Source organism: Python bivittatus, unplaced genomic scaffold (genome assembly GCF_059951505.1).
Source record: "Python bivittatus isolate LINGU-HERP-01145 unplaced genomic scaffold, Pbiv_v1 ctg000610_np1212, whole genome shotgun sequence".
Classification (NCBI taxonomy): domain Eukaryota; kingdom Metazoa; phylum Chordata; class Lepidosauria; order Squamata; family Pythonidae; genus Python; species Python bivittatus.
This window is the reverse complement of record NW_028277088.1, coordinates 46,711,907-46,733,895: the sequence shown is the minus strand read 5'-3', so window position 1 is coordinate 46,733,895 and position 21,989 is coordinate 46,711,907. Positions and strand designations below refer to the sequence as shown.

General features: G+C 35.5%; 1 protein-coding gene across 1 annotated transcript in view; it reads right to left on the bottom strand.

Moving 5' to 3' along the window:
* Positions 1–21,989, bottom strand: part of ARPP21 (cAMP regulated phosphoprotein 21) — a 144,000-nt gene that overhangs the window by 75,251 nt on the left and 46,760 nt on the right. The window contains exons 6-9 of the mRNA XM_088150953.1: positions 18,882–19,032; positions 15,981–16,059; positions 13,778–13,837; positions 12,590–12,730 (exon numbers count right to left, since the gene is read on the bottom strand). Of these exons, the coding sequence (XP_088007079.1) occupies positions 12,590–12,730; positions 13,778–13,837; positions 15,981–16,059; positions 18,882–19,032 (431 nt within the window). The remainder of the gene's footprint in view (positions 1–12,589; positions 12,731–13,777; positions 13,838–15,980; positions 16,060–18,881; positions 19,033–21,989) is intronic.

Below are 21,989 nucleotides of genomic sequence, written 5' to 3'. Positions count from 1 at the left end.
ACAGAATATTTAAAAGCAGAATAATTAACAAGATACCAAAAAGATATGCATCAAATGAGCTGAAGTTGAGAATTTAAAAAAATAGAGGTAGCAAAAGTTAAATAATAGTCACAATTTAGAAAGGAAGAACACTCAGGGTTAGGTGAATGTTAGAAACATGCAGATCTATAGGTGAAAAATATACATTATAGTTAAATTATAAGCAAATGGGATGGAAGGCAGACTGGCATTGGGTAGAGGAAAGAAAATTTGAATAAATAAATATGTATCAGGCATCATGATTTATAAGGGAATCTACATTTATAAGAAATGAACTGAAGCATTTGCCATTAGCTGGCTTTGTCTTTCTATGCTGGATATTGTAGAATCAAAGGCAAGCTGATCATACAGAGTAGGTATCACCATCGTTTGATGTATTTGAGAAATACCTGACTTGTTTTGAGATAAATTAATTTACCAGCTAATGACTATCACAAATGGTATACTTAGAATATGAAGCACTGCAATAGAGCAATTTTAAGATGATGTGGAAAGATTATGCTAGTGATAAATGACAGTATGAAAGTGAGTTAAATTGGTTTTTGCATTTAATCATATTGGACAAATGGACAGATAGGAAAGGAAGAAAAGATTGAAGATAAAACTGAAACCAGCAAAGAGCAGAGAAGAAAGAATTGACCTCGGAAATGCAAATAAATATTGTTTGCAAAATATTTGAGTAGCAGTGCTATTGGTTGGAAAGTATGAGTTAACATTTTGCATTTTCAATGGATATGCAGCATTATAAGAAAACTCAAATATTATAAAAATGAACCTGATTCAAAACAGCATGCTATATGACTTAAATGGAATTATACGTAGAGGACAACAATCAGAAACATACTTCCAAAAGGAAAAAAAATGTCCAATGCAAATGAAAGATGATTAACACACATATCCCCAAACCAAATGCAAATCTAATTATAAAAACACACTACCAGGAGGCCAATGTAGCTGATACATGTTCCTCCCCAGGAAGTGAAAAAATTGCTGCTCAAAGAGAATTCAAATGAGCTGAATAGATTTAGCATAGTGCTGTTCAGATTTTCCACTGATTTTGTCGTATTTATCTCTTATTCCCTTCCATGCCTATCATTTCTACTTGTTATGAATTCAAACTGTATTTTATTTACATTACCTAAAGTTTTTAAAGAGGTAGAAATGTTTATCTTTTTTTTTTTTTGCATTCAGAACCAGATGATTTCATCCTTTTAAAAACATTAGTGATGAAAATTTTGTGAAATTCAAATTCATTCAGCAGTTGCTGCATTTCCTATGAAAAACATGGAATAAATACAACATGTGGCCAAACAGACATGGGAACTGATATTGTACAGTTTGGGAATGTATTGGCTGGTTCTCAGAAGTGTGCTGCTCTTTTCTTGATATGTGCTGAAATCATGTATTGCAGCTACAACATTTCCAAGAAAGTGGTGAAACACAACTGAAGCATGCATTTGAGAAAGGTCAATATTGTTTAAATAATCATTATTTACTAATGCATTTCCATACTGTGGAATAATTTGGAAATCTGAATTGTATGACAATTGAATGTTTCTAAAGTAGATCCAATATACCATATATACTTTCCACAAGTGTCAGTTACACAACTATTGTTAATTTTCTGTATTCCAGTGTGCTAATCTGATATGATTAGATGCATGATTTCCTGTACACAGATTTGTTAATGCAATGAGGAAACGTGCATTGAAAATACAAGTGTTTTGATAGATATAACATTAAGGCTTTTTAATAAGTTAAATGAGATTAAAAAATTAATGATGCAAAACAAATGAAAGAAACGTTGGTATACATTGTCCAATTGGTATACATTCTACAATTAATTTTAGAGAGTTTCCTAATTAAAATGAAATTAAGGGGAAGAAAATTGTGATGTAGAATGAACTACTAGAACAAGAAATATGGGAAATCACCTCATCTTTTCTCTCTTAAAGTTGATTCAGGTAATTAGACAACCAATTAATCATACCCACTCTCTCTTAAACAAGTTAGGGAAAACATGCAGAACATGGCTTTTGGTATTCTTTCAAATCCCCTAAAATAAAATGGTAGGATAATAAATCGAATACAGTAGTTAAATAATACATCCTAGGTCATAAGACTGAGAAAGATGTGGGAGCAGAATTAGAATGGAACAATCTGCAACTTTCTGAGTCACTGGTCAACCGCCTGTCCCATGGAGATCAACAGGGGGAATTTTCTGGGAATGCCTTTCTCCACTATGCCCAGCTGGATATAGCACATTTTAAAACTTAATATTTCTTTCAGTGGAATTTCTCTCGCCACCAGACATCATTCCATTCCATTCTGTTTTAGGAACGTGATCCTACTGATGGAGTGATAGACAGGCTCTTTATATAATTTCACACCAACATTATTTTGGGTTGGAAAGACTAAAAGATGCCTCCACATCAATTTAGAAATTCCTGTAAGATCCATACTATTTGCTAATCATATATGGCTACCTACCAGAGGCAAAACATTTGGACTGTACATGGCTCACATGAATATTTAATTTTGTGGGCCACAATTTTTTGTACTTCTAACTCTGTTCCAACAGGTTTTCTGCAAATTTTAAAAAATTGCATGGTGAGTTATTTCCAATTTCTTCTGTAATATGTATTTCTGAATGTACTAACAAATAACAATAAAAAGCTAGAGGAGTAGACAACCAAATTAGAAATATGTTCCAACCATATATTAGACTAGGGAATGCATATTAAGTTACTTTAAAAATATGGATTGACCTAAATTGTTCAGTCAAAAGTGATGCATACTGAGCAATACAATTTTACTAAGCCCAGGTCTCATTCAGTCTTTCCCACAGCCCATCTGGGCACACCAGGAGTAATCTACTGATAAAATGACTTCTTTTGCTATTTCATAGATATATCCAGAAAAACTGTGAAATGTCAGGTGGCTTGCCTACTGTTTACTTTGACCTGTAGCCAGCCTCAAGTCTGTGTCAAAATACTTTAACTATGATGCTAGGGCCATATTTGTGCAGCACATATGTTCTCTGACATAGCATGCCCACTCTACAATTAATTAATTCTTTCATTCTGATATCTCTGATAGGCTGTTGATTTATAATATTTTCTGAGCAAGCTTCTGGGGGCATAAACTGAATGGCATACACAACTGGATCTTGAATAGAAATTGCATTATTTTTAAAGATAACAATGTAAATGATGGCAATGGTGTAAATTCACAGTGGTAAGGAAGAGGAAGAAGAATTTTCTGATTTGGGGAAAAGGGTAAGGAAAATGCCCAAGAAGATGCTATTTTTTATGAGGCAAAAACATTTGCAGAGAGAGAGAGTTCAAACAAAGTCAGATCCTGCTGCATTAATAATTTCATCATTTCTCATTCTAGATTTAAAAAAAATATATACAACATACTTCCAGTCAGAATTCACTCTACTAAAATAGTACAAAAACTTTACCCTCATTTCCTTACCTGACACAATTTACAGTTATACAACTAGCACTAACTTTAGCACACTTCAATGTTCTCTCCACAGCAGTTTTGGAGGGCCAATACAAAAAAGTCCCCTATGAGCTCAGACTGTGCCCCTGTGGACAAGGGGCTGATGAAACCACAGCTATACTGTGCCCTCTATAAGGATTCAACTTTATAATTCCTTACCTGGTAAAACACCTGGGAAATTCTGATCTTTTTTATGTACAGTTGTTGTTATCAGATCAGTATGATTCAGTCTCCTTGAATGTAGCTAAATTTTGTTATACTGCCTGTAAAATTAGGTGGACTTTGATTATCCACTGACAAACCCATCACCTTCCTTCCTAAGAAAGGAAAACTCCCAAACAGCAGAGAAACAAAAGATCAGGTCCTAATTGACAAGATGATTTTGGAAAACTGCAAGAGAAGGAAGACCAACTTGAATATAGCTTGGATTGATTACAGAAAGGCATTTGACTCCTTGCCATATGACTGGATAACAAGAGTTAGTAGAAACATCAGAAACTTTGTGCAAAGATCAGTGGCACAATGGAAGACACAGCTGCTGGTCAATGGTGATAGACTGGGAGAGGTTAACATCAAGAGAAAAATATTTCAAGGAGATTCACTATCACTTGTCATTGCATTGATTCCTCTGTCAACAATACTGAACCAATCAGGCCATGGCTATCAAACATCAAAAACTTTTGCCAGGCTATCCCACCTCCTTTACATGGAAGATCTGAAGCTGTATGGAAAAACACCATCTGAAATTGAATTGCTGCTCAAAACTGTCTGGATATACAGCCAAGATATTGCAATGCAGTTTGGACTGAACAAATGTGCCACCCTTACCATCAACAGGGGGAAAATAGTGAAAACTGAAGGAATCAGGATGCCCTATGGAAATAACATCAAGAGTCTGGATGAAGAAGATCATGTCAGGCCTAGCCCAAGGAACTCCAAGAGACAATGCAAAATCAGTTCAGCTATGTTTATTAGCTACAACCTCTAGCAAGAATCTTCCCAGACTGAAACCCCAGGTCCCAAATCCCAGCCACAACAGTGTGAATTCCTCAGGGAGGTGCCAGTCTCATCCTCTTGTAGTTCCCACGCTCCTGTGGCAAGCTAAGAAAATGCTTATCTCCCTGAGCCTGGCCTTCATAATTCCATTCCATCACAGATCACTACAAATACCCGGCATCCTTCAAGCTGACAATCTCAAGCATGCTGAAGTCAAGAAGAAGGTTAGTAGTGAATACATCAGAGGAGTGAAGATCTTAAAATCCAAACTCAGTGGCAGAAATACCATCGAGGCAATTAACACCTGGGCAATTCCAATCATTAGAATCATAGTTGGAATAGTGGACTGGTCTTAAGCAGAATTAGAAGCCCTGGAATAGGAAGACCAGAAAAATAATGACAATGAATCATGCCTTTCATCCACACAGTAATGGTGACAGACTCTACCTACCAAGGAGCATAGGTGGGCATGGAATGTTACAAGTACACCAGACAGTTGAAGAAGGAAAAAGGGCATTAGAAGAATATCTGAAGGACAATGAAGAAGATGCACCGAAGCTAGTACACCATGAAGGCTTATTGAATACTGAAGAGACCAAAGTGGCCTACAAGAAAGACCAAATGAAAAATAGAAAAGAGACATGGCAAGGCAAAGTATTACATGGCCAGTACCCGCCCCCCCCACACACACACACAACTAGCAGGCAAAGCAGATAACAACACGACCTGGCAATGGCTAAGAGCAGGAAAGCTGAAGAAAGAGACAGAGGGGCTAATTCTGGCTGCACAAGACCAAGCCTTAAGAACAAATGCATATAAAGCCAGAATTGAGAAGACAGAAACAGACAGCAAATGCCGCCTCTGCAAAGAAGGTGAAGAAACACTGGACCGCTTAGTTAGCTGCTGCAAGAAGACTGCACAGACTGATTACAAACAACGGCATGACAAAGTAGCAATAATGGTGCATTGGAATATCTGCAAGAAGTACTATTTGCCTACAAGCAAGAACTAGTGGGACCACAAAACAGACCAAGGAATAGAAAATGAAGAAGCTAAAATGCTCTGGGACTTTAGAATTCAAACAGATAAGCACCCAACAACCCAGACTTAACAATTGTTGATAAAACAGACAAAATAGTCTAGACAGTGGACATTGCAATACCTAGAGACAGCAGAATACAAAAGAAAGAACTAGAGAAAAATCACAAAATACAAAGACCTGCAAATAGATATAGAATGACTGTGGCAAAAGGAAGCAAAGATAGTACCAATAGTGCCATAGACATTGACAAAACCACCATCAGTCAATTGCAAAAGGCAGCTTTACTTGGAACAGCTTATATTCTGCGACAGTATCTTTAACATCATCTGCCTATCACAGGTCCTTGGGAAGGACTCGATAGGTGGATAAAAATGCCAAATCCAGTCTAAACATCTGGCTGACTGTGCGACCAACAACAATAATAATATAATTAAAATTAATAATTAAAATTATTAATAATAATAATAATATTAACTGGATCAGAAAACAAAAAAACTAATGACAACGTCCCATGCTGTATACCCAAAAAGTGAATTTGATCAGCTGTATTTGCCAAAAGCCGAAGGAGACAGAGGACTCCTATGGGTGAAACAAACGGTGAGGGAAGAAAAGCATGGCTTGAATGACTATATCAAGAAAGCGAGGAACCTTTATTGAGGGAATTCAATAAAGGAATGCTTTTGAAAACAATGAAGGTGAAAACTGAGTATAGAAAAGAAACAGTCAAAAACCAATTGGTTAATTGGAAGATCAAGCCAATGCATGGTCAATACTTGAAGGATATAGAAGGAAAAGCCAATAAAAACCCCACATGGAGCTGGTTAAGATCAGGAGTATTAAAGAAACTGAAGGCTTTATTTTAGCAGCTGAAGAACAAGCTTTTTGCCAACTAATTGCATGAAAGCAAAAATTCAGCATGTAACAAACAACAGTAAATGTTACCTTTGTAGTGAAAAGAATGAAACAACTGACCATTTGATGAATCGCTGCAGCAAAATTTCACAAACTGACTACAAGCAGCATCATAACCAACTTCCCAAAATTATTCACTGGAAACTTAAAGGACTCCCTCAGTATTTGGAAATTTGGAATTTATCAGACCGGAATACCCTAATTTTACAAAAAAATACCCTGCTTGGAACTACCTATATTCTCAGATGCTACCTTAATAATTCTTAGGTCCTTGGTTAGAACTTTAATTATTAAGTTTCCACCAGTTTGGATTTGACTGTAGCAAGAACTACTGGGACCATCAAGCTGAGAACGTTTTGGAATATGAATTGGTTAAGGTGTTTTTTTTTTTTAGATTTTTTTCCCCCACCTTTATTATTTTTATAAATAACTCAAGGCAGTGAACGTATCTAATACTGCTTCCTCCTCCTATTTTCCCCACAACAACCCTGTGAGGTGAGTTGGGCTGAGAGAGAGTGACTGGCCAAAGTCAACCAGCCAGCTTTCATGCCTAAGGTGGGACTAGAACTCACGATTTCTATCCTGGTGCTTAACCACTAGACCAACTTTATGGAACTTTAAGATCCAAACAGACAAGCATCTTATTTATAACATGCCTAATGTAACAGTCATTGAAAAGAAAAAAGCCTGGTTTACTGATGTTGTTATATCAGGTGATGCTAGGACTTCAGCAATTGCTAGGACTAAGCAATTGGAAAAAATACCAAGACTTGCAGATTGAAGTTGAATGCTTATGGAAAGAGAAATCCACTGCTATACCAATCATGATTGGAGCTCTTGGAGCAACACCTAAAGGACTCCCTCAGTATTTGGAAATTTGGAATTTATCGGACCGGAATACCCTAATTTTATAAAAAAAATACTCTGCTTGGAACTACCTATATTCTCAGATGCTACCTTAATAATTCTTAGGTCCTTGGTTAGAACTTTAATTATTAAGTTTCCACCAGTCTTAAACTTTGAATCTAATTGTAGATTAACAATAACAACAACTTCAACACACCCACCCACCAATACAGAATAGTGTGTTCAAAAGTTTGTAGAAATCAATATTTCTCTATACTGGGTAAATATATACAATATTTGAATTGTACCTTAACCCACAATTTATTTATTTTTTTTACAGCTGAGGATAATACTAATCATTTCTAATGTTAATTATACTTCTAGTGAGAGAACACAATGTCTGATTCTCACTAAGAAAATAAGTATACCAATTGAGATCACAGGTGGAGATTTGCTCAATGAATTGTTCTTTATATAGAATAAAAAATCCCTGCACATAGGAAATTAAATATTGACAAGGAAATATTTAGTTGTCATTTAAATGCAGATTTTTAAAAAAGTTTACTGGAATGTTCTATGGTAAGAGTTTCTCTTTCAGATTTAGGATTTTCAGACTGGATTCCACAGAACCCTAGAGCTCCATAACAACATGAGTGGGATTTTGAGAGAAAGCAGATACTTTCAATCAGAGAAATAAATACTGATTTTGTGAGAATACAATGGAAAAAGCACTGATATCCCAATAGTTTGGAAGCTGCTAAGTCCAAAGAAATGCTCCAAGTCTATGCCTGGGATACTATGCTAAGTTCAATAACTTTCCAATACTATGTTCTAACATACTATATTTCCTTTTGTTGTTTTCCACTTACAAAGATAGAAATATAGATTAATTGTTTTAATTTTATTTATGGCAAGATTATAATTTGAGTTTTGAGGCTATGGTGATTAACAAAGACAGTAATGATTTTAATTAACACTTTATAATAGTTTATTACAATGTTTCACTTCTAAAATCCATGACCAGCTCAGTTTCGAACAGATTAGTTTAGAGATTATATTATATTATAGTAAAAAAAATCATAATAATAGAGTCATTGTATATGATTCATTTTGCCTACGTTTTGTCCTTGTGTGTATGTATGGGACTTTGGGGAGTGATGTACAAACATTTCAGGGAAAAACTTAGCTTATTGGATTTGTTTTATCATCTCTGTGATATTTTTATAGAGACTAAGATATGAAACAATGAAGAACAAAAAAATATTTATGTAACCAAGAAACAAAGAATTGTGACCACAAAAGTTGTTACTGCTGAGTTCATAAATAATTAAATGGTAGGTCGATGTATTGTCGAAGGCTTTCACAGCCGGAATACGATGGCTGGTGTGGGTCTTCCGGGCTGTGTGGCCGTGTTCTGGAAGTTTTGTTTCCTAACGTTTCGCCAGCATCTGTGACCGGCATCTTCAGAGAGCAGGAGCACAGACAGGAGCGGGGGGGGGATCTCTATAAATACCCACAAAAGGGTCACCTCATCCTGGGCACAGAGAGAACTGCTCCTGTCTGTGCTCCTGCTCTCTGAAGATGCCGGTCACAGATGCTGGCGAAACGTTAGGAAACAAAACTTCCAGAACACGGCCACACAGCCCGGAAGACCCACACCAGCCATCAAATGGTAGGTCCTTCCTTTTTCCTTTTGCCAAAATATGCATCGACAACTGTTCTTTCCTCATCCTGCTTAGAGTACTAGAACACAATTTTGGAAAAGAAGATACTCTTCACAAATATCCTTACCATTATTTAAGCTATTGGATCTATATACTTGTTTCATAATATATCTAGAAGATATGAATTTTCCATCATGAGGTAATTGTATGTATTTGTGTTATAACAGTAATCCACATGGCACAAACTCCTGGGAGTTCAGCATGTTAGGTTACTTATTACTATGTTTGTTGTCAGCTTAATTTTGAGCAGTGAATCCCCCACAGTCATACAGTTGAATCTCTATCAAGTTAATTAAGAAACATTACACTGTGGGATTTTAGCAATGAGAATGGCAAAAAAAATTTCTAGGGTTGTAATATATTTACGAAATGTGTTCGCTCCTAGCTAATAAGTCTAATATTTATGGATTTAAACATCACCTACTAGAGATTGAAAGGAAAAACAGAAATGGCATTGGTTGTGCTTTTGGATGATCTCTGGCATGTGCAGGATGGTGGGAGTGCATCCATCTTTGCTTACTTGACCTCTCGGTGGCTTTCAGTACCATCTACCATGGTATCCTTCTGGATTGACTTAGAGGATGGGTGGTGGGCAGCACAGTGTTGTGCGTGTTCATCTCCTTTCTCCAGAGTTGATTCCAGTCAGTGGTGATTGGGGTGCCACAGGGGTCAGTCCTCTGTCCTCTCCTATTCAACATCTACATGAGACCACTGGGTGAGCTTATCCATTGCCATGGGGTGAGGTATCATCAGTATGTTGATGATACCCAACTGTACATCTGTATTCCTGGTGAATTAAGTGGTGCTGTGGACATCTTACCCTGGTGTCTGGAGACTGTGAGGGTCTGGATGGGGAACAGCAGGCTTCAATTGAACCCTGGCAAGACTGAATGGCTTTGGGTTTTGGGCTCTCCTGGTTCTAGGACTATGCCATCTTTGGTGCTGGATGGGGTTGCACTGCCCCAGACTCTGTATGCAATCTGGGGGTCCTCCTGGACTCACAACTCCTGCTCAATGAACAGGTGGCAGTCAAGGCTAGGAGGGCCTTTGCGCAACTTTGTATTGTGCGTCAGTTGCACCCATTCCTAGATCAAGACCACGGTCACTCATGTCCTAATCACTTCCACTTGGACTACTAAAATGCACTCTATATGGGGCTGCCCTTGAAGACTATCTAGAAACTTCAGCTGGTGTAAAATGCAGTGGTTTGGGCAGTTATGTGTGCTTCTGGAAGAACACACACTGACACCTCTGCTTTGCAGGCTGGATTGGTTACTGGTTTGTTTCTAGGTCCAATTCAAGGTCTGGTGTTGGGCTTTAAAGCCTTACATGGGGATGGGACTGGGTTATGTGAGGGATCACCTCTTCCCCATTACATCTGCCCATCCCACCAGATCCAGCAGAGGGCATGTTACAGGTTCCATTGTCAAGGAAGCTACTTTTGGCAGCCCTAGATGGAGAGCCTTTTCTGTTGTGGCACCTGCATTGTCGAACATTCTCCCGCCTGAGGTGAAGTTGGCTCCATCATTTCTGATCTTCTGCAGGTCCCTCAAGACCTCATTGTGCCATCAGGCCTGGGGACCCCAGGGGACTGGTGAACTAGTGAAGTGGCTCCATTATTATTAACATCCCTTTGCTTACTATTTCTTTGTTTTAGCTTTGTTTTTTATAGTCTTTAATGTTTTTAATAATAGTAATGATAACTGTATTAGATATTAATTGCTTTAGCTTTGTTATATGCCGCCCAAAGTCACTTGTGAGATGGGTGGCTATATAAATTGGACAAATAAACAAATAAATAAAGTTGATGTGGACAGCAACTCTTTAAATCAAATGTGTCTTTCCTGGAATTACACACAAAATGAAATATATATACTACTAAAGTATCTATACATGCAGAACTGTTTTGTTGATTTCACGGAATATTTTTACATTTTAAGGGGAGAAAATGGTAACTGATTGTTTGAGCAACAAGGAGTGTTCTTAGATCAGAGTGGCAGAAAGAAGAAAAAATAAACTTTATTTACTTTATATTAAGTATGAAGAGGAAAAAACAAAAGGCTAATAGGAGAGGTGGAAGGAGGAGATTAACTTACTTGATTGATTTGACTCATGCAGCTAATTCTTTAGCTTCAAAATTCATATATAAAAAAAGGTTCCATTATTTGCTTTTATCCAGCAATTTTCTTACAGAAGCCAGGTACATTGAATCATTCACAGAGAAATTGTATGGGCTGATCTATCATTTTAATCATTTAATTTAATGAAAGCAACAAATTAATCTGCACAGTTGCCTTCAATACACACAACAGGACAATCTGCATCTACAAGTTTCCTATGCCGAAAAAGGTGACTAAAAAACTCTGTACATCAGTCTTGTAGAAGTGGCACGAAATCTGAGATGTCATAATTAGAAATCAGACATTACTGTAAAGATGTGCAAATTATTTTTCCCTAAGGGACAAATTAGCCTGAGCCAAGTAAATCAAGAGCTGCATGGTAGAAATAGGTGACTTAATTTCACTGTGGGCATACTTTAAACGAACTATCTTTTTCCATGTATCCCTTTTATATAGCTATCTCTGTTCACACACCTCATTTACATGCACTCAACCATACAGTATCCCCCATACTAAGATATGCCGCTCTGCACTGCAATTAGGATTTTAAAACATCCTGTTTGCTCCATAGGAACCTTTTTAAAAGCCTCATTGGAACACTGACATTATTTGAAATTAAAAAAAAAAAAATCTTTCCTCTCCTGAGAAAGAGGGCAGATCTTGGATTAAAAACTGCGCAGAGAACTCCCCCAGTGTTCTGCACTGAGCAGAGATTTTCCATTTTTTAATATTAGGTCTTTAATATTTGCCCAGCTATTTTTATTTGGGTGCCTTTAATGTTTTGAGATATGAAAAGCAAGAGATACAAACAAGTCTTGCTTATTTTATGACACCAAAGAAACTCTTATATTATGTGATCTTTGTTTTCCAGGTAATCAAACACCTTAAATTTATTTACTATGCAAAGTGAATTAATTCAGGTATAGTTAAAAATTGAGAAGGAATAGTAACCCAGATGGAAAAAAGGGCTTATACCAGTAAAGCATCCAATGTTGAAAAGATCTCTTAAAAAAAGGGATAGAAATGCCATATTGTTTTAAAACTTATTCATTCAATGTATCATTACCCATCATAGCTTGTACTACTCCAGGTACAAATCATATTTGCTCCTCCAAAAACATAATGATAATAAGAAAGCAGGAAAATAAGTTTTCATTGTAGAGGCATAATGCAGGATAGCTTTCTTATCCACTGACTGATTTGCTTCAAGATATTTCCCGTTTTCGCTGTTCTTCCAAAGACAGACTTGAGGATTATTCAAGTGAGAATGAATGTGAAAAAATTACTCAATATAGAAGAAACAGAATGAAAGAACAAAGAAAACACCTGGATATAATGAATGAAATGCAGACAGGATTTTTAGGAAAGGGGAGCAGAAAGAAAAGAGAGGTAGCACTTACATTCTCATGTTGCTGGTCTTGTTGATAATTACAGATTTCCCAGTCTGATCCACATTGTGATCCATGCCAAAGTAAGCAGCCACTCTGTGCACCAGCATTCGCTGATACGACGACATCTGGGGGAACTTTTTATAATGATTACTGGAACAAAACGTCAAAGGGCTCAATATGATGCAGCCTCTGACATGATGGAATAATAGCAGTCCACTTTTTAAACATATTTAAAATCATACACACTTTATGCTGAATTCTCTAATGTCAAATATGGACTTGTTACTGATTTTGCTACTTTCATTCATTTATTTCAACTTCTTTTCCAGTCATTCCAACATTCTCTTACTTTATTCCAATTTTTATACAATTTAGATAAATAGGGATATTGTTAAGTTGGTGAAGAGAAGGCACCAAAACGAGTGACAGAATTATATTTTGAATAGTTCTGGAAATTTGACCTGTGAAATTAATGGCAATCCCATACAAATGGAAAATGCATGTTTTTGATATAAGTTATCATGCCATACCTCCAAAGCATGTGAGGAAGTGGTTGTCCCAATGCCTCAACCACTACCCTTGGTAAGTAGGTAGCTACTTATGTAGGCAGGGCACTGGCCCTGGATCCTTCAGTGATTAAACTGGAAATTTAAAGCCAAATAAATATAAGGAATTACTTCCTATATCTGTTAGTGAAAGTAGAGGGACGAGGGACCCTTGTCGTAAAGCCAGTTAAAGCAATTAAGGAATATATAAGGTATTTGCAACATTCCTTTTACTGTACACTGATGAACAAATATTGATAATGACATTCTCAGGAATACTGCCCGGTTCAGCCCAAGAATCACACAAGACAGTCCAGAAATCAGCTCAGCTTCTTTATTAGCTTGCACCTAAGAGACAGAATCTTGCCAGACTAACTCTAATCCCCCATCGACAGCAACTATAACCATTATGCCCTTAGAGAGGGGCCAGTCTCTTTCTCTTGACCTTCACACAGTCCAGCTGAGGGCTGAGGAGGTACTTTCCTTGGAATGTCTCTCTCTCTTCCCTGTAACCTTGAAGCTCCATTCCAGAATCCTCCTTGCTCATGCTTTCCATCACAAATACTATCAAATTGGTTTGAGAATATATTTCTAACACAATTCAAGCAAAAGATGTCACAAAACAAGAAGCCAATACTGAAAATAAACTTACCTCTCATCACTAATAAAATCAATGATTTCCTGCTCCATTTTTAACAATATCATTCTATCCCTGTTAATAAAAATAAATAAATATTTCAAACAATTGAAGTTTGAGGGGGGAAAAAACAGGGAGCATCATTTGAAATATTTCTGATGCTACATCATGTCCCTCTCAAAGAAATCCAAGGTCTGGGTTCTATTTATGAGTAGCATACAGTAAATATGTTTCAATTCATTTCCTAATAAAAGAATGGGACTCATTTCATTTCCCATCCAAAGAAAGGAAATCAGGCTTAGTGTTCTTACAATAGAGTAGAAATAAGAATATGGCTATGTGTTTTTTTTTTAACTGAGTGAAGTATTTAACATAGATAGCAGTGCATATTCCATCATCTTTGTATTTCAAAAAATGCAGAATGTCTAACAAGGCACTAATCTTTTTAATAATTATAATTTTTACCAACCCTCTGATTTCAGTATAGCTATAAAAACTGACATATCCCTTAGGCTATATTGCCCAGGGAAGAGGGTTGCTGTTTGTTTTCAGATTGTCTTCCACAATTAAGTCCACCATGTTTATGCTCAAGTGTCAACAATCACAACACACAAAATCTGGGTTTTGGGATTTTGGCAATAAAGTTTCCAGTCCATTCCCACGAACGTATTCAGTCCCCAGTCGTCAGAAATGTTCATTCCAGCCAAACTGACATCCTTCGCTGCAGAAACTAAGCTCAAAAATATTTTGGCAACTTGGTTCTAAGACAACTGTAATATTCATGAATGTTCTGTTATCATCTCAGTCAACAAATGTCAGAAGCTTCACTGTCATGAGAAGAATAAAAAAAATGAAGTTTGTTCTATGAAATTCTTTTATGGGAATTTGGGCAACATTTGGGATTAAAGATCCAAAGGGACAGTTCCTACTCAACTGGTTAGCCCTGACCTGCTTAATGATATCAATACTCTCTCCACGAAGATCCACTTGGTCCTGAGCATGCCTTCCTTCAGAAAAGATCCAAAAACTGGCTTTGTGATCCTGTCTGATGTATGATGGGTAGTAAGACTTATTTGTATTCTTTTCTCCATGTGTTGTATCTGTGTATTTCATTTTGTATTTATTTTTTAAATGATGTTTTAAATATGTATGCTTCTTTAAGTCTTTGGATTTGGTAGGCTTATACATCCGACAAAAAATAGTATAGGATTCCAAGAGCACTCTTCCACTATTCTATTTCACTATTCTATTCCATTTGGAAATACGTTTCTCACTTAGCAGAAAAGTGTTGCACTGGAGAAATAACCCCAAATCTGGGGATGTTATTTCTACTCCTGTAAAATGCTTTACTGTCCACCAGAATTTGTAGGTTAAACCTAGATATTGCTTACATGCTATTATTCATATTATAACTTAATTCCTAAAATTATGTAGAATTACATTGCTATAAATTTTATGCTAACTTTCCCATGGAAAGGCATTTTCTGTTTTTTTCACAGTTATTTGGACTGAACCCTTCATGATTACTTTGATTCTGAGGATATTCATATGACAACATGCAAAAACATGAGTGTTTCTCATGAAAAAACTGGAAGCATTTAATTCTGGAGTTATAAATACTCCCTACAACACGCTGGTTTTAGATCTTCCTCCAGCCCTCGGGTCTGCAAAAAGCTAATCCAAAGAACAAATTTCAAAGAACCCTGATGAGGGGAAGGTAAATGTTACAACGTAAGAATTCTAGTACACAGACTTGTTTGAAATTAGACAATTCTTACTCATTTTCTCCTGCTCTATGTAAGGGACAAGATGGCATCTTTTATGACTAGTAGGCAGTTTTCAATGTTCACCTTTTTGATAATAGCGAATTCTTCTATCAGTGTGAGAAACAACTCTCACAGTTAGCTATATTTGACAAGCACTGCATATTTTTGAGCTACTTTTCTTCTTAGATGCTGTTTTGGAATACTACAGAAGCTTTGCATTTGTGTCCGTGTGCACATGTGTGTATGTATGTGTGCACAAGGATGGCCAAATGGCTACAAGCTTTCATAGTACATACTTATGGGGGAGACCTTGCAAAAACCAGTCTTAACATAATCATGGGCATTATTTCCCATACGATGAATACTACATTTTCTAGAAAGAAATGCTCAATAGCTCCCAGTTGCTAAGAACACAAGCTATGCAAAAGCGGGAGAGAGAAACTGAGACTTACCGGGGATTATTCTTTAATGTGTTAACCAGAAATTCATGCAAATCTATGCCTGTTGAGTCTGTATATTCTTGGCTGCAGTCTGAAAAAACATACATTACTAATAGTTTCATTTTTAAAAAGTTAAAATAATCATAGCCATTGTGTGGAATAAAGTTTCTTCCTCTCCAGCTGTCTTTTGGAGTGTGATTTATGAAGGCTGTGACTTACATTAACAACATTATTCTAATGGGACAGGGGAAGCGTATCCATTTAACTATAAGCACCAAGCACAACTGAATAATATAAAGCACTATGCTTTTAAAAAAACTGTAACTGACAAACTGAAAATATATGAGTTAAGTAATAGGCATATCTTAAATTTTGGACATATCTGCATTTGCTTGAGCAAGTGTAAGAAGGATGGATGAGTCAAGCAAAAATAGAAGATAGAATGGCAAACAAAACTAGCTTGGGATTTGATCATGTTTGCATATCGCATTATTCCAAAACTGCTGGTACACACCATTAAATTATTCCTGACTGTGGAGATGGAGAAATGAACCATGGAAGCTTTTTCCATGATTTCTTCACTGGACAGTCAAATCCCTACTCACCTCCTCCCCTCAAAAGCAGGAATTAAGAAGCTAGCTATATAGCATGTTTCTGACTCATCTTGTTAGAAAAGGAAGACAAAGCTGTTGGTTTGGCTGCTTCAACAAACAAATCATGGAAGAAATTTCTGTGGTTTGTTTACTCACTCCTGCTGATAAGTAGAATCAAGTATGAGTGACAGCACTAGTACATGGCTCACTTACAGTTAAATTAGAATCCTAGCTTTTTGTCAGTACCAATGCTGTATGTGCACGGTACATGTGCACGCATTCATGTACATGCACGTTTGGTGCCTTTGACTGTGTTTACCTGGTTGGATCAAAGATATATTACATCAAGAATAGCTACAGAATTTCAATAAAAGTAAAATATCTAGAGATATCAGTAGTTTCTGCTTAGAGAAACATGAACAATGAATAGGTCTTAAAATAAAATAAGACTTGTGAACATTTTAAGGTAGGGTTATATATATATATATATATATATATGTGTGTGTGTGTGTGTGTGTGTGTGTGTGTGTGTGTGTATCAATAAATACTAATAGATGATAGAGAACTTTGATTCTGCTAATAGATTGATTTTATTTTCCTGGAATCATCTATCAAGTGTGTATCCTTTGAGCAAATCCATAAAGGACTCCTGAATTTAGATTATAAGCATTATGTTAAAGAGTTACATAGCTTGTATTCCAGACCTAGCTGTCACGAAAGCAAAAGGTTTGGGTACTGGTATATATGACAAAAATGCATATAGACTCTGAATTAGTTATGGTATAAATCACTAGTGTAGAGATCTTCAGTGTATTTATTTAAATCAGACTGTCAGCACATCAGTGCTGTGTTGAAATTAAAACTTCATTCAGGAAGCCTATTACCATCATTTGTCAGGACTGGATATCTCAAATAGATAATCTTATTTACTAATTATTTCTATGGCACCTATCTGCGAAAAGCCATCAAGATAGTAGAACACGAATTAAAACTCCCAATAATATCATACAAAATGAAAATATTATAATCTTTTAAAAAACGAAGGTGCAGTAAAATATTAAGGATAATTTATAATGGTGACTGAAAGAGGTTTTAACACATTTCCTTTTAACTGCAGCTACCACAACCCAGCACACTTTAGCTGAGCGGGTGGGAAGCTCTGAATGGAGGACACTCTGACTATTTGGGGCTTACACAGGGGAAGGTCTTTTCTTGCATGCATAAAAAGAGGCCACTCCTGTGTATCTTAATCACAAGATAGGTTCATTATAATTAGAAAATCTTTTAGAGCTACCCGTACATCATTTTTGCATTTTACATATGTGACATTTATCATAATTATTTATAAATAAGCTGTGTCTTATGTATGAATAAAGTCTAATGCCAAGAAAATACATTCCCAAGAAAAAAGTGACAACGTCTCTGTTAAATGAGGGACAATCCATACACAGCAAACTATTATTGCAGCAATAGGTTTCTGTGCTGGAGCATATTCAACAATGGGTACAAAAGTCTGCAAGGACAGGGTTTGTTTTCCTCTAAGCAGCTACTCAGTTTGTGTGCACAGATCCAGAAATCTGCAGGTACAATAGAGAAGACAGACCTTATAGGGACTCTTCCTTCACCCCACCCTTTTCCCTCCCCTGCTTCTACTTCTCTCTGATTATAAACACTACTTATGGATTTCAGTATCAGGTTGAAAATATGTAGATAGGATATATAACGCACTGAGTTATGAATAACACTTTCTACCATACTATAGCTAGCACAACTGGGTCATCTGCATATTATTTTTATGAAAAATGTTAAATGTGCTTTCAAGTTTCAGTTTTCTGAGGCTCTGATGCAATTATTTTCTCTCTACGGTGAGAAAGAGAAGAGGGCAGAATGCAAAAGTTGAGGTGCACCATGGTTGATCTCTGAATCCTCTGGGGGGAAATGAATGTATTCCCTTGAAGAAAAAAGTTTTTCTTTTAATTATTATTAAATTATTTAAGTCTCTTTATATGGGTGTACCTATTGTCAGAATTAGTATGGCTTTGGAAGCTTAATGTACCCTTTCAGCACATATTTTAGCCCAGCCAGGGTTTGAGATTTGTAAAGAGAGTTTGGTCTGTATATCACACTTGTTATATACCAATCATATATGTATTCTACAAATAATATATAAACACATACATACACCACAATCTCACAAACAAGTACAGAATATAAAAAGTACAAACTAGTTCAAATACAGACAGAAGCAAATACAGACATTCAAAATGTCTTCATGTGACTATAATAAATGACTAAATAATGACTTAAATACTTTTTTCACCTTTTGATAACATTCTTATCTTGGGTTTTTCACTGTTTCTATCTTTTTCTTTGTTTTTATCCTTCTCTTTTTCTTTTTCAGAGTCATCTTTACTAGATTTATCCTCTTCTCGTAGGCTGGGGAAACTTGAAAGCTGTAGTTGTATTGATTCCTGTTGAAAAAAATATAATAATTTAGGGCCAGATTCAGGAAAATTGGCATGGCTTCCAAAATGCATAACAGAGTGCATGCTTAGAAAAGCTGGAGCCAAACAGTGTTTGGTACACTTAATCTTAAAAGGATAATGTATTCTTAGGGATAATTTTTGGTTGGTATATATATTTTAGGCAATATCACCAAGGATCAGAATTTAGTCCTGAAAAGGTTAACATATAAAACCTAATTTGCTTGCAGTATATCCAATGGATTTAATGAGAACCATTTTAAATGAAGTGCCAAACAAGTAATAAAGTAATAAGGACCTATTGCTGAAATATTAACTATGAAATTCTTAATATTCAAATTCCACCAAAATCAGCAGAATTCATATCAGTGCAGATTGATTGAAGACATAGACAGCACTAACTTTCTCTTAAAATACCGTGGGACTTATTTTCAATAAAGTGTACTTAAAATTAGAACTTGACAGTATTCAAATGTAGTAGTTAATTTCATATTATACCAGGAATTATTAATGTGTTCTTTCAGGAAAAATACCTATTTTACATCTAAAACCAATGCTAGATAAATGAAAAAAATCTGAATTATGCCTAATTTTATAAATTAAAATTAAAATATAACATGAATATCTGCAGTGATCCTAAATGTTTCTCAAACATTTAGCATGCTTCCAATTAAATGTACTTTGGAGCAGTGTCACAGAAGCTCTCTGCTAATATTATTCGTATTAGCAATGCTTGAAGACTTACTTAAAGATATACTAATTTGAACCCAAATGTGCTTTTTGATAAGTAAATTAACTGATGAGGTGGTCTAATCATTTTTACAAATACCTACAAATTTATCTATGCTCAATGTTTTTATCCTTTGAAAATATTTTTATATTATGCAGTCAAGGGGAAAAGGCTGTTAACTGTTTACTGCCTATGAAGACAATCTAGTACATGGCTGTGGGCTAAGTCTCACTGAAATCACTTAATGGAAAAAGTTTTAATGGACTTTGACATCTTCAGTCCTTTATGCTGAAGTCAAAGTGATTGCTAAAGTGCACTTGCTGTTTTACAAAAGATGAAAAAAAAAAAAGACAGACTTTACAAACAGTCTAAAACAGACATATAAGCATTCTGTATTGCGTATATTCTATGCCATACATGTAACATAACATTTCTATATATTCATTGCATTAGAAATAAACACACAGGAATGCTGCAGAGTCGTGAAAAAAATCTGGTGTTTGTTTCTTATATTTGTTTTTTATTGACTTTTTTCAATAGTAAAATTACAACGTTGATAAGTACATTCATACAAGATAAGTGTAGCAAACACGAGATGTTGAATTTGCAGTAATACACTAATAAACCAATATAACAACATTAGAGGCAACATTCCTTTTAAAGTAAGGACAGAATGTGAGATCAGGTAAACTTTTATGATCAAGTAATACAGGTAAACAAGATTTTTCCTACACAGGAAAATCAAGGCAAATTTTCAAATATAATACAAACATCAGGTTTGTAGTACAATCCATACTCTATAGTTCTGGCAATGTACCATACATTCTCTGATAATTTAGACTCTGTGCTTTGTAAACAGTTTAGGTAAACTAATAAAGAAAAATCCAACTTAACTTCAAAAATAATCCATTTCCATCGATATAACTCTTCCAGTTTCCTTCAATCAATTAAAAGAAGAAAGCACAGGTCTAGCTTTCCTAGTGCAAAGTTCATCAGCCTTTAAACCAAGTACACTTGTTAACTAATTTATATATGAAGCCAATCATCCTCAATAAGCAGGCTTTGGTAGCAGAAAATATTTAATCCTTGCATCATTAACTTTATGGTGAAATGTGATGGTGAATCAAACAGTGGTAGGGACCATAAGAAATGGCATTGGGGCAATATAGAAGAGATATTTGCCTCCAAACTTGCTAGTCCCTACAGAATATAACATTCTTTTTTCATTTGTAGAGAGTACATCAGAAACTATCATGCAACATTTAATACAATCTGATATATTTATATATTTCTCCTTTCAGATTCCATTTGAAATGATAGAAAACACAAATAAAATGCAGAACGAAAGCCATACATTTCTAATAATGCAAGTTGAGCCAAATATTAGAATTGCTTTTCAAAATAACTACCTACAATTAATAAAAGAATCTAATGATTATTATACCGCATAAATGTCATTGGAGAGCAGCAAGAGAATGTATAAAATCCCCACAGCTTAGTAAGATATGGGATAGTGAGTTTTTTGGTCATTCAAAAAACAAACGAACAAACGAACAAACGAACAAAGAAAAAAAACTCTCCATGGAAAAGTCCAAAGAGAAGAGCTGAATTTAAGTCATTTCAAGTTCATAGAGGAAACTTTTAGAAAGTACACTTAACTGTGATTTGTTTTTTGTGCTAACAGAAGTTCAGCATTCATTTCCTATCTCCTCTCCCTCTCTAGGGCTGATCTCATTCTTCAAATAATATCTGAATCTTCAAGTAAAAAAAGTTTGAAAAAAAATAACTTTCTTTCAAGTAAGAAATAACTTTTTTTGGTTTCTGTTCTTGTTAAATTTGTGTTTTTAAGCAAATGGAAATGTAAGCTTTTTGCAGTAAGTGCTATAGGAAAAATTGACAAGATTCTGAAATATATTTAAAAAATTACTTGATTCATACAATACTAATACAGACTCATAAAATACATATTTTGCAATATTGGACAACTGGCTCCAGGAATCAGAAAAATAAACCATGTGGAATACAGTGCACTTGTTTCTAGATAACTATAATTTAGAGGGTCAAAAATTGAGCTGTAACTATAAATTAGTTCATGGGAAGCAATACAAAGATTTTGTATGATTCAATACTATGTCTGGTGTATCCTTAAAAGAGATAGCCTTAGAGAAAATAACAATTCTAACTTTTTGTTTGATTTTATTTTAAAAAAATAATT